This window comes from Pleurodeles waltl, chromosome 7 (assembly GCF_031143425.1).
Source record: "Pleurodeles waltl isolate 20211129_DDA chromosome 7, aPleWal1.hap1.20221129, whole genome shotgun sequence".
Classification (NCBI taxonomy): Eukaryota; Metazoa; Chordata; class Amphibia; order Caudata; family Salamandridae; genus Pleurodeles; species Pleurodeles waltl.
In genome coordinates, this window is record NC_090446.1 from 913,276,441 (window position 1) to 913,289,529 (window position 13,089).

The following is a 13,089-nucleotide window of genomic DNA, read 5'->3' on the forward strand; positions in this document are numbered from 1 at the left end:
TTTTTTGTTTTGTTGGAGCATGTGGAGCTTTTGATCAAATTATTTTGACCAAAAGGGACAGAGGTGCATTGTCCAAAAGATAACCATGAGGACTCTAGGTTCATCAAGCACTTGAGCTAGCAGGTACAGTGCATCGAAGGCTAACAGTTGGTAATCGTGAGGTTTGAAGTCCTGGTGTTGCGAAAAGGATCATTCGGTGGGCAGGAATGTTAGTTGTGTTGCTCATTTTGAAGTGTGAGAGAAAACTGGTGTGGAATACATTGTTCCCGGAGCAATGGTCCTGAATGTCTGAGCTCATGGCAGACAAAAACAATCTGAGGTGGAGCCAGTGTGCTGGTGCACTGTGGACCAAGGGAGGAGTCACAACAGGTCTGGTGACTCAAATTTATTTGAAGAAAAACAAGTTGCAAACATCGGATCTAACCCTACATGGCATGAGTATGCAGATCATGTGTATGTACAGCCACAGGCGCTAAAAATACATTGTTCTGTTCATATTATTCCTGTACAATTACGAATCTCACCCTTTATGAGACAGATTCTGCAATACTGCTTCACAATGCCCACATACCCCAAACCAAAGGAAGATACAGCCACAGGGTGATAAAAACTGTTTATTTCAGAGTCTCTTTGCTTCATTTCTCGACACATAAGGAGTTGGACAATGCACCCTACGTTTTATTGTGCTGAAGTCCATCAGAGACATTTGAGCTTGTTTTAAAAATCTTAAAATACAGTTTCTGAATCATCAGGTGGAGTGGGGGATTAAACAGATTTGGTATGGAAAGCACAACTACTCCTTTCAGCGCCAGCCACTGCATGGAGCAGGCCTGTCCAGCATCAGGGAGAAACTACAGTAACATCAGATGAAGAAAGATGCCAGCAATAATGAGGATTGTCTGTATGACTTGGGGAATATGTCCGCTTCCCTTTCATCACCAGGTTGAGATTGGAGTGTAGGAATTCATGCAAAGTCATCTTCATGGTGAGTGACAGGGCTGAGGAGAGATGCACAGGTGCTGCCTGGTTTTTCCATTCCATGCCAATCATAACAATGAAAATACAGTGCTACACTCTGCTGTGTGTTGTTCGGCTGCCACTGGATTCACTTCTACAACCAACTTCACTACGATAAAAAGGTGGCAGGGTGTGTCTGACCACCATGCCGTGCCTCCTACTCAGATCCTTCCTAGGAGTCCAATTTCAGTGTTGGTAAGCTGAATCAAGATGCTAAATACTGTCTTGCTTAAAAGAATACACACAAAGTTCTTTATCCCGTGTTCTCATTTCTGTAGCTCTTGGAGGTGTTTTGAACAGTATGGCGAGGATCCAAGCACAGGAAAGTTTTCTGGCTAGCATTAAGTGTCTTTTGCTATTCCTGGAACTTTCTTGCTTTTCGTCAACCTCGCACATGCATGGTGGGTGTCTACGTTGCAATTATCGGAACCTCGGCTGCTACATTAGAAAGCTGAAAGGCTGGCAAGGTCTGGTTGTTTAGAACCCGATAGAGCAGCTCTTCCTTCTCATGGTGAACTTGTTGCCTCGCTAACGTCTCTCTCTCTAGTGCTTCTTGCAAGGACTGCAGGTCCTCGGACAGCTGCCTGTAAAACATAAGGACATCATGATACACAGTTCCAGAGGTCACTCCTATCCATTGCTCAGTGCCCACCCCAACCCCACACGAAGGTACGTTTTTTTTATCTTGACTTGGAAGGTTCTAATCATGATTGTTCTAAGCTCCAAACAGAAAGAAATGACCCGCTAGAGCAAAAATAAATATGGTACCCACTTTTATTCCTGGGCATGAAATAGCCAGCCTAGGCACCATACAAGAAAACATAACTTATCTGCACACAAAACACAATGGCAAAGTTATTATGGGAAATAAGATGGTCTCAGAATAGACAGATAACAACGAGAGTACCAGGTGAGAGCCAAACAATACGTCCACCAGTCAGGATACCAAACAACACACTATCAGAGTGTGCAACAAATATATGGCATGAATAGCCTGGGCAACATCCAACAAGATAAGACAAACCTGCCATGAAACTGTAAGGCAGAATAAATCTGGTCACACGATACGTGACATGAGCAATCTAGGTACCCATCAATAGGATATGACCAGCTGGAGTCCGCTATTGGCACAACCATCAACTTTGCAAGGACCTCAATGAGATCATTTTCTCATACCTTGTGACGGACACATGGTTCTGGATCTGAACATGCAGATTTTCATTGTCTTGTTGCAGAGCAGACACTTTCTCCTCCAGTGAAAGGTTCCTCTCCATCTGCAAAAAAAAACCAGAAAGAGAAGATAAAAAGGAAGAACAGAGTACTTGAGTCAAAAGGACAGACATAGCGATTCTGATAGTCTTGAGAGGAATGGAATTTACTGAAGAAGAAAATTCATTCTGTAGCATTTTTTCAAAATATACATAACTTTGGAAGAAAAACTGTATAAAACCTGCACTGAGGTGAATATTTTTTGGAGACTTTTAAAATATAACTGCTAAACTGTCAAATTTTTCATGTTTATAATTCAGAAGGATGCAATCCTTATGGGACTCGTGTATGGCAGATGGTGTACGTGTGACTCTACTTTTAATGTAAAATGAGGAAGTTGATTGTTAAGTGAGATAGCCCAAATTCCCGGTTGCACATGAGTATTTTATTCATTTTTTTATTTGGCACTGCAGTCTTTTAAATCTGCGTTTCCTGTTAAAGACCATTGGCTCTCATTGTAAAAAAAAAAAAAAAAATCCACTGCAAAAGCCAATATGTTTCGCTTATGCAAGAGCTATAGCCTTTGACAATGTGTTTTAGCCATTATGTACACTATTATGGCTGCTGTTCAGCACAGCTAAAAGTTAGTGGTGTACAGTGGAGTGGGGTAGATTGGAGTGGGGTAAATTGGGGTAGAGTGGAATGGGGTAGAGTGGAGTGAGGGAGACTGGCATGCAGGGGGTAGACTGGAGTGGAGGGAGCAGACTGGAGTGGGGGTTGTGTAGATTAGCAAAGCAGATTGGCGGGGTAGATTGAATGGGTTAGACTGGTGTGGAATGGGGTAGACTGGGGTGGAACAGGGCAGATTGGAATATAGTATAATGGGGTAGATTAGAGTGTGGTATATTGGAGTGGAGTAGAGAGGAGTACGGTAGATCAGGGAAGATTTGGGAAGGGTGGGGTGGATTAGGGCAGACTGGAGTGGAGTGGGGTAGACTGGAGTGGAGTTGGGTTGATTGGAGTAGCGTAAATTGGAGTGAGGTAGACTGGGTGGGTTATAGTATGGTAGAATGAAATGAGTGGGGTAGATTGGCATAGTTTTGAGTGGGGCAGAGTGGAGTGGGGTAGACTGGAGTGTTATGGAGTAGACTTGAATGGGGTGGGGTAGACTGGAGTGGTATGGGGTTGATTAGTGTAAAGTGGGGTAGACTGGAGTGAAGTGGAGTAGACTGAGGTAGATTGGAGTGAGAGTGGGGTAGATTTAATTGGGGTAGATTGGAGTGAAGTGGGGTAGATTGGAAAGAAGTGGGGTAGACTGGAGTGGAATAGATTAGGGAAGAGTGGAGTGCTGTATAGTAGTGTAGATAGGAGTGGATAGGAGTAGATTGGAATGGGGTACAATAGGTTGGAGTTGATTGGAGGGGGGAGATTGGGTTGATTGTGGTAGAGTAGGTTGGAGTGAAGCAGGTAGATTGGAGTGGAGTGGATTAGAGAGAGCTAAATAGGAGTAGGGTAGTTTTGGGGAGAGTTAGGCAGCAGTGGAGAATATCTGAGTTCTGTTGGATAGGGTAGAGTAGGATGCAGTCGGATAGATTGGAGTGGGGTGGACTGGGTTGGAGTGGGGTAGATTGGAATGGAGTACATTGAGTGGAGTAGATTGGGGTAGATAGGTGAGGTAGACTGAAGCAAGGGAGTTTGGGGTGGAGTAGGTTAGGGTTGATTGGAGTAGGATGGAGTGAGGTGGATTGGGGTGGAGTGGGTTAGGTTTGGATGGCATGTGGCATATTGTGAAGTGGAGTGCAGTACATTGGGTATAGTGTACTAGAGTGTGGTAGACTGTGGTTGAGAGGAGTGTGGTAGATTTGGAAGAGTGGATTGGGGTAAATTGGAAAGAGGTAGATTGGGGTAGGATAGACTGGAGTGGAGTCACAATTGGGGTGGAGTCAGACAAGAAGGACTGGGGAAGATTGGAGTGTAGTGTAGTAGGGTAGATTAAGATGAAGTGGGGTACATTGGGATGATTAGAGTAGGGTAGATTGGAATGGAGTAGAGTACATTGGAGTGTGGTTCACTGAAGAGGGATGATTGGAGTGGAGTAGAGCGGGGTACAGTGGAGTGGGGTAGATTGGAGTGGATTACATTGGAGTAGACTTGGATAGGATGCTGTGCGATAGATTGGGATGGGGTTGGATAGAGTGGAGTTGACTGGGGTAAATTGGAGTAGGGAAGTTTGGGGTAGGGTAGATTGGAGTGGGATGGGGTGGGTGGATTGGGGTGGAGGGGGTTAGGTTGGATAAGGGTCAGGTAGATTTGGGTGGCATGTGGTAGATTGGAGGGAACTGGAGTGGGGTATATTGGTTGAAGTGGAATGCAGAGTGGTAGAGTGCAGTGGGTGGACCGGAGTGGGTAGACCGGAGTGGGGCAGATTGGGGTGGAGTGGAGTTGGATAGGTTGGAGAGGAGTCGAGATTGGAGTGACGTGAGATAGATTGGGGAGGACTGGGTAGACTGGAGTGAAGTGTAGTGGGCAGATTAGGGTACAGTGGACTGGGGTAGATTGCATGGATTAAAGCAATATACTTTGGAATGGACTGGGATAGATCAGAGTGTAGTAGATTGAAGAAGGATGATTGGATTTTTGAATGGGGTAGATTGGAGTAGAGTGGGGTAGATTCTAGATGAGAGGGTAGATTGGAGTGGGGTAGAATGGTATGGGTAGAGTTGGGTGACCGGGGCAGAATGAAGGGAGGTAGATTGGAATGGAGTAAATGGGTTAGATATGAGTGGGGAAGATTGGGAAGGGGAAAATCAGATTAGGCTAGATTGGGTTGGAGTGGGGTAGGGTACATTGTGGTGGAGTGGAGTGGGTCATATTGTAGTAGAATGGGGTAGATTTGAGTGGAGTGTGGTAGATTGGTGTGGGTTAGATAGGAGTCAAGTGGGGTGGGTTAGATCTGGGTAAAATGGGGTAGATTACAGTGGAGTGTGGCAGATTGCAGTGGAGTGGGGTAAACTGTGATAGATTGGAGTGGGGTAGATTGGGGCGGAGTGGGATAGATTAGAGTGGAGAAGAGTTGGATCGATTGCACTGGAGTTTGGAATAGAGTGGGGTAAATTGGAATAGAGTAGGCTAAATTGGAGTCAGGTAGACTGAAGCGGAGTGGGATGGATTGGGTTACACTGGAGTGAGGTGGATTGGGGACATTGAAGTGGATTGGACTGGAGTGGGTAGACTGGGGCAGACTGAAGTAGAGTGGAGTGGAGTGTGGTATATTGGAGTGGAGTGTGCTAGATTGGAGTGGAGAAGAGTTAGACAGATTGCAGTTGAGTTTGGAGCACAGTGGGATAAATTGGACTGACGGGTAGATTGGAGTGGAGTCGGGTAAACTGGAGTGGGTTGGATTGGGTTACACTGGAGTGGGGTGGATTGGGGTAGATTGGAGTGGGGTAGATTGGAGTGGATTGGACTGAAGTTGGTAGACTGGAGTAGATTGGAGCAGACTGGGGTAGATTTGAGTGGAGTGTGGTAGATTGGGGTAGACTCGAGTGGAGTGAGATTGATTGGGTTAGATTGTGTGGGGTAGACCGGAATGGGTTGGATTAGGATACAATAGAGTGAGGTGGATTGGGGTACACTGGAGTGGAGTGGGATAGTTTGGAGTGGGGTGGGGCAGATTACGATAGAGTGGAGTGGGGAAGATTGGAGTGGAGTGGGGTAGTCTGTATCATAGTGGAGTGAATTGGTGTAGATTGAAGTGGAGTGGGGTAGATTGGGTTAGAGTGGGGTAGACTGGGTTAATGTGGGGTAGATTGGAGTGGGATGGAGTGGGAAGAGTAGATTGGGGTGGGGTCGATTGTAGTGGAGTGGGATAGATTGAAGTGGAGTAGATTATGGTAGATTGTAACGGAGTGGGGTGTGGCAGACTTGGGTACAGTGGAATGGAGTAGGATATATTGGAGTGGGGTAGAGTGAAGTGGGGTAAGTGGTGTGGACTGGAGGGGTATAGAATGGAGGAGCATTGGGTCGAGTGGTGTTTTGTGTTGTGGAGTGAGTGGCATATATTGGATTGGTGTGGAGTCACCTGGCATGTCGTAGCATGTCTTAGAGTGGAGGGGAGTGGAGTGGCATGTCGTAGAGTGGAGCATCATAGCATGGAGTTGTGTGGCAGAGTGGAAGGGCATATAATATAGTAGAGTGGAGTGGAGTGGCATAGTGTGCAAACAACACATTTGTAATTGGAATGACCATTAATTCCTAATGCTCACAAACGATAATGTGTGCAAATGGCATCACCTAGTGTATTGATGTGTTTTGATTGTATTCAAATATCTGTTTCCACCACATTTCAGAATTACAAAAAATGTGCTTCATTTATACTAACTCGGATATATTCTGAAACATAAGCACAGTTCATTTTTTGTTGTGTGCTAGAAAAAAACAGACTACACCGTCTCTTCTTACATGGTGGATAGTCTGCAAGATTGTCACCTAAATTCCTTCATGTGGAAGTCCGAGAAAGAAAAATAAACACCAAGCACCCTGGAAGAGGGAGCCTGTCATTTGACCTCTGCCTTTGAATGTATAGCAAGAGTGACAAGATAAGAACAAGATTTAAAGGCCTGGTTACAGTAAGGCGTGCAAGAATATGGCAAGCGAGTTTACGGAAGAACATACTTTATGCAGTGGGTGGGACAAACGCTCACTGAATAGCCCAAAGCAAATAAAGCCAGCAAATATAAAGCCAGAAAATGTGAGTTACAAATCACAAAGCCAATGGTAATCAACAGCCAGGAATGCATCCCTAGGTCAACTTTCTGAAAGTCCCCAAGATGTACTTAGCAAACCGGAAGCTGTGCTGTCTGTTAGGCTGCAACCTAAAAAGAGAGGTCTAGTGAGGACATTACATGCGGCACAAGGCACCTTGATATTTATGGAGCTGTCTTTATTGTGTTGAGGCCATACAATCACAGCACAATAAGTGGCAGTCATCATACCAAAAGGCACACCAGAATACAATACCTGCAGAGAAGGAGCAGAAAGGAAAACACTGTTTAGGGGGCTTCTGGCTGGCAGTTATTTCCAGATAAGGAAGGTTTGTGGTAATGATTTTTTATTAGTATGATATTGGATTGGTAGAACAGTCACTCCTGTCTCCTGGGTGCACGTTTGTCAACAAGGACAGTTGTGGATCAGATTTTCATGGGGAATGTGTATTGTGAGATCATGCAGGTGACTGAGATCTGGACATTAAGTTCACCCTAGAGGTGCAGAAAGTGACAGCACAACAGTAGAGGGTGCTACAGGGCCAAGAGACCTAATGGAGCATGGTTCAGTTTGGATGGTTCATGGACTTGAACTTTGTTTGTTTAACTAGTTTTGCAATGCCAAGGTGGAGGATGATGATTATGAGGGTCCTCGTGTCTTGCCTAGTATACTGAAGTAGTCTCCAGCAGCCTTTTTTGTCCCCCTAGAGGTACTCCTGGTTAGGGAAAATACCTCCCTCACTCAGCCACAGTCCACTGGGTGTGGGTGTAGCTAGCAAAGATGATGTTCTTTCCTTGCTCGTTGGTGACTGTGGCCATTCCATTAGGTTGAGCCAGCAGAGGGAAGCAGCATTCCCGAGGACATAGCTTACTTCCTTTAGTGTGACCACTATTGTTTTAAGGGTTTGGACCCTCGACAACCGAGAAAGGCAATGATTGAAGCAAAAATGAGGAAGGTAAATACTGGATTTGCAATTGTGTGATTCATTTGCTGACCACGACATATTCTATATATGAATGTAATGTATGTAAATGGTATTTCTATAGTGCAAACCTAGCCAAAAAGCAGTGGAGCGCTATCATAACTGGGACTAAACATAGGCTGTTATCCCCACAAAGGGGTCATTTGTGATTTGGGATTAATTTAGGAAACGGGGAAATCACATAGGTAGACAGTGGCCAACCCTGCCACTTTGGGCGAGTGGAAGGGGTGGCTTTTGTGCCAGTGTAAGGAGTTACTAGAGCTCACATGGGACACTCATATCTTTTTGAAACGTTGAGCCATTAGGTTTATGGAGTGATAGTGAGGTCGGGGTGAGGGCTACTGAGCCCAACATCCTTGGTCAATTAAATTATGGGGTAAACTGAAGTAATTTGGATACTGGCTATATTACATAGTTAATTACCTATAACTACATTTGTAACATGAAATTGCTGAGGATATGAATTCCGGTTTCTCAAACAGACTTTGGTTCAAACAGGAGTGCACTCAGTGTGCATTGCCTAATACTCAGCTCCTATGTGTTTTGCCACTATTTAACCTGGAACCTCAGTTTCTCCTCCTGTGACCTGTTGACTCAGCTAATGGTGGATCATTGATGGCAATGGATTTTCCAAACCCCTCCCTCCCTTTACTCTTCTGTCCACAGTAAGAGATGTTTATCATTGGGCAGCTCTCTGTAGAGAAGGCAAGGTGCACATTGCCACAGACACTGGTTCCCAGGGAGTGTAAGGAAAAGAACCCTTATGTACCACCAAGGTGAGGTTCAGCAGCTTCTTTTCCAGCTCGTGCAGCTTCTCGTTCTTCATCTCAATGACAAAGTGCAAGCTCTGCAGCTCCTGCTCCCAGAACTGGCCCGGGCTCCCATACTCCTGGAGGGGAAGGCAAAAAAGGCATGGGGTTAGAGATGCGGAAGATCATTGCTGCAAAATTTGAGGTTTCTCAGTGTCTGGATTGAGAGGCGGAGCTGGTGATGTCATAACAGATGTATTGCAGGCTAGGCTAGAGGTTTACAAACAAAAAGCTGCAAGAGATGCCAAGTGCTACAGAAAAGGACAGAATGTCTTACGGCATAGGTAAGAGTTACCCAGTTCAGGAGTGGAATGCATCACCAGAGAGAATTGCATGTGTGCTGCAAGTTAGACATGTAGTGCATTGACAAATCTTTTTGTAGGAGACAGTACTCGAACTGAAAGGAGTGCTGCAGGCGTGGTTTTTCCTGTTATTGCATGAGAGGAGCTCAGCAGAGTAGAATTGTGATTCCTGAATGTGGTCAGTGACTAAGCTTTGTGGCCCAGGTGCTCAAACAGCAATAAGAGTTGCAGAACAGAGGTCAATCGATGAAGCTTTTCTTCTGTGAGCGATGTGAGCCCGCCTGAGGTGTTTCATCACTTGCATGAGTAATTTTGATACCTGCGTAAGTGTTGCACACACTTGCCTTAGCTGTGCTGATGCCTACCTGTAGTTTACTGTTGCTAATTTGAGCTGTACTGGTTCTTCTCAGAGTTGTGATGTTTCCTATCTACGGTGTACCACTCATTTCCTGAGTCAAGCAACACTCATTTCCTGAGCCAAGCAAGCAAAGGTCTCTGTACCAGAGCCTGTCTGAATATACAAATCTACTCTCCTGAAAGGTCACGCCTAATCTAATGAATGCTCATGTATGTGAACCCAAAAACCTGTGGCTGCTGACACAAATTCTCATGCCTGCTCACCTGAATTTCCATCAACATGCTTATTTGAAAGCCTCAACCTTCTCACCTGGATATGCCGCCTATAGTCTTGATTAAGGATCGACTCCTCCACCCGTTTCATCTTCTCCTGAAAGGATAGCACCTGTGAATTCAGCTGGTCCAGCTGTGCCTGAAGGAAAAGGCATCCAGGGTTAACTCAGGCCCACTGACCAATAAAGCCCCCATGAGTGGCCATTAGCACTACATGAAACACAGCTGACTGCTCACTACTCTTGCTGAAATGTGAGAAGGTAGCAGCAGTCTAAGGTTGGAACCTTTTTCTTGAGTCTGTGTCCTCCATCTTGCACCTTTAAAATTCACTGTTGACCACTTTCTTTAAATGACTGCACTTCCATCTGACTAATGGTGGTTTGGGGGGGATGCAGAGCTGTGTGCTTGGTCTTGCTGCCTGCAAGTCATGTCTTTGGAGGTAAGTTGGTGGACATTTACAACTAGATCAGCTAAACTGGACTCGGAAAGTGCAGGTCCTTCTTTTAGAAGTGAGTTGAATGGTTTTGCCAGCAGTTTAATTCATTATCATTTAGTGAGAAAGATTACCAAGTGCTAATCCTACAAGGCCATAGCTCTTGGCACACTGATCGCATCGTGGATATGCGACAGCCCTATTAGGTCTGCCCTTCTGTGACTAGGCATGTCACATGTTTTATGGAGCCAGTTTTCCAACCCATTCTAACATCTTATCCTGCCCGAGCACATGAGTTGTGGGTAATGGTGCGCTGCATATATGGGACACTAGTTTTTTTTTAATCCTATATGTGAGAGAGTGTGTTCCAGTGAAGTAGACATAGTTTAAGGCTAATGATAGAGAGGAAAGTTCAGGGTCCATCACTGAGAACACAGGATAAAGATTTGTGGAAAGGCATTGTTTTCTGTGAGTTGGGCCAACAAGCTAAAACTCTAACCAAGTAGTTAAACATGCAGTGGGATGGAGTGGTAGCTAACCCACTGGAGCTCATGGTATAGGATATTCTCAGTTTCCTCGCAATTAGCTAAATGCACAGCAACAGAGGACCTAGTGGAAGAGTCCAGCTCTTTCTAAACTACCTTCCCCGCGCACCCACAGCTTGAGCTGTAGCCCTTCTCTCAGTGTGTGGGAGTGTCCCACGCCTGCCCACAAAGGTTTGGCAAGATCTTTCCTAGGCCTTCAGGAACTGTCAGGAACTATGCAGTCCATTCTGCAACCAATTAGATGTTTCCAGCTACAAACGTGAGAAACCAAACGTTTGCACCGTGGGCATTTCATGCTTTCAACCCTTTATTGTGTTTTTTTGTTAGGTGATTAAGTATTTCTTTAAGTGTCCCATTACAACCATGAAATGCGCTCGGATCAGAAGGCTGAAGGATTGTGCATGGAAGTAAGCTATGCAAGGCTTGAAAATTGTCTCCTTTACTTGCTGGTGCTTAGCAGGCAAAATCTGATGGTTTTTATACCCTGGGCATCTAAGAGAAGTATACAGTTAGTACGGCTTTTTACCTTGGCATATTTCTATAAAGCGGTTGTGGTTCTGTTCAAATATCACTGTGGCATGATTTGTCCAGCCAGGGTTAATAATCACCTCAGTTGCAAGGTATATTGTTGCATAATTTACATGCTTACACTGAAATCTACACCCTCCAAATTAATACGGGATTATAGTCTTCTCTTCTTCTACAGTTAAAACTCTTTAGAATTATGGTCATGCTCACAGTCTCACTTGGACTACACTTATTCTAGGTGCACATGTAGGAACTTAATTGTTCCATAATATTGGACCAATGATCAAGTCAGAGTTGAAAACCTACAGACACTACCTCCATCTCAATTTTTTTTTAAAGTGATCACTACATTGATTTCAAGATTAACCTAGCCAGAAATATCCATGGCAAACTGTAACAAGCCAACATCTGTATAAAAAACATTGACGCCCAATCCTCCTTAGAAACAAATTCCATGTTCAAGGCATGTGTGCCTGCAGCTGAAGATTCTTTCCTCTTGGCAGACTCTTTCAGGCTCCGGCATCACCCTTTGGATTGGTCCTTGACTCTACATAACTGCTCCCACTGACCATCACATACCAGATGGAATCTTCGATATACTCTTAAATTACTCTGCAAACTTCATACAGCCATAGGTATGTGTATTTGAGCACTCTTGCAACAATAGCACGTCATTTTTGTCATTCCCTTTACACAGCCAGCTCTTGTTGCAGGATCAATTGATTGAACCAGAAGCACCAACTGTTTTATTGTTGGAGTACTCCTTGATAGAAGATTTCCTGGAGACAGATATTCAACTTGACTTTTGCCTTTATTGGCCAAAGCCAGAGCTCTGATCACTATGAAATCAAACCCATCTATCAAAGTGTGACCAGTCATCTACGTTCTTTGTGGTAACTTACAGAACCAGCCTAGAAGGGCTATACTAAAACCATAATGCACTTGGTCGCGGTACAGAGGAATACATTAATGTATCTAGGTTTCAATTCTTGTATCTAGGCTTCAATTCTTTCTGACGCATGGACGCCTAAGGTGCAGACTGAATGTGCATAATTCAGCGCAAGAGTGACAGTTTCAGGTGTACCACCAAATTCATACCACATTGGCCTCACAACATCCAAACAACTTCAAACTACATTTGCATGCCTCAGCTTGCAAACAAAACTGTGTGCTACAACGTCACAAATAATAAGTAACAGAAGTAATAATAATCTGGGTACATTTGTTTAACCTTCTCCTGCAAGGTTTGGTGGTACATCTCGCCCAGAAAGTTTCTCATCCTACATTTGGAATACAAGCACATCCAAGGTTATAAAGCTGCGCCATTTAAATTATATGTGTCAAGGGAAAGGTGCAGAGTGTGTTGAGTCTTATGGTATCTGAGGCTGAGTATGGAGACAAACTGGCTAACCAATTAACTGTGGCTGCCCCAGAAACTCAAATTCCTTTCTGCACTATCCAAGAAGCCAGCACCTGTTTAAAGAATTGATTTTATGCTAACAGTGTCTGCAGTTAGAATGAAAAAGGATTGTTTTCCCTAAAACTAGTGCCTGATACTGCCGAAAACATATGCCAAATATTTCAGAAGTCCCTATTGATCCATGAAGGAAGCCATTTAGGGTTCAAGTCAAATATCAAGAAAGAGAGAGGAAAACTAATACAGAAAATGACTTGTCACAGGGCACGCCACTCGCATGGATAATAGCTTCCTAATGCCTACCAAAATAAGACGTGTAAACCAAAGGAGTTGTACTGTGCACCACAGTCTGCACTGTGGCCTTCACAGAACTCACTTTCAGATCATCGACATCAGAGTGACAAAGAGGAAGTGGGCACCAGTATCCTAAATGTGCCCATTTAACAAGGTAGA

General features: G+C 44.5%; 1 protein-coding gene across 2 annotated transcripts in view; it reads right to left on the reverse strand.

Annotated features, from left to right (window-relative positions):
- Positions 1 to 596: 596 nt before the first annotated feature.
- Positions 597 to 13,089, reverse strand: part of CCDC69 (coiled-coil domain containing 69) — a 134,542-nt gene continuing 122,049 nt past the window's right edge. Inside the window, exons 6-9 of one of the 2 annotated variants that reach the window (XM_069199581.1) lie at positions 9,751 to 9,852; positions 8,742 to 8,861; positions 2,194 to 2,291; positions 597 to 1,601 (exon numbers count right to left, since the gene is read on the reverse strand). In XM_069199581.1, coding sequence (XP_069055682.1) covers positions 1,427 to 1,601; positions 2,194 to 2,291; positions 8,742 to 8,861; positions 9,751 to 9,852 — 495 coding nt within the window. In that variant the 3' untranslated portion in view covers positions 597 to 1,426. The remainder of the gene's footprint in view (positions 1,602 to 2,193; positions 2,292 to 8,741; positions 8,862 to 9,750; positions 9,853 to 13,089) is intronic. The other variant, XM_069199582.1, reaches the window with a different exon arrangement.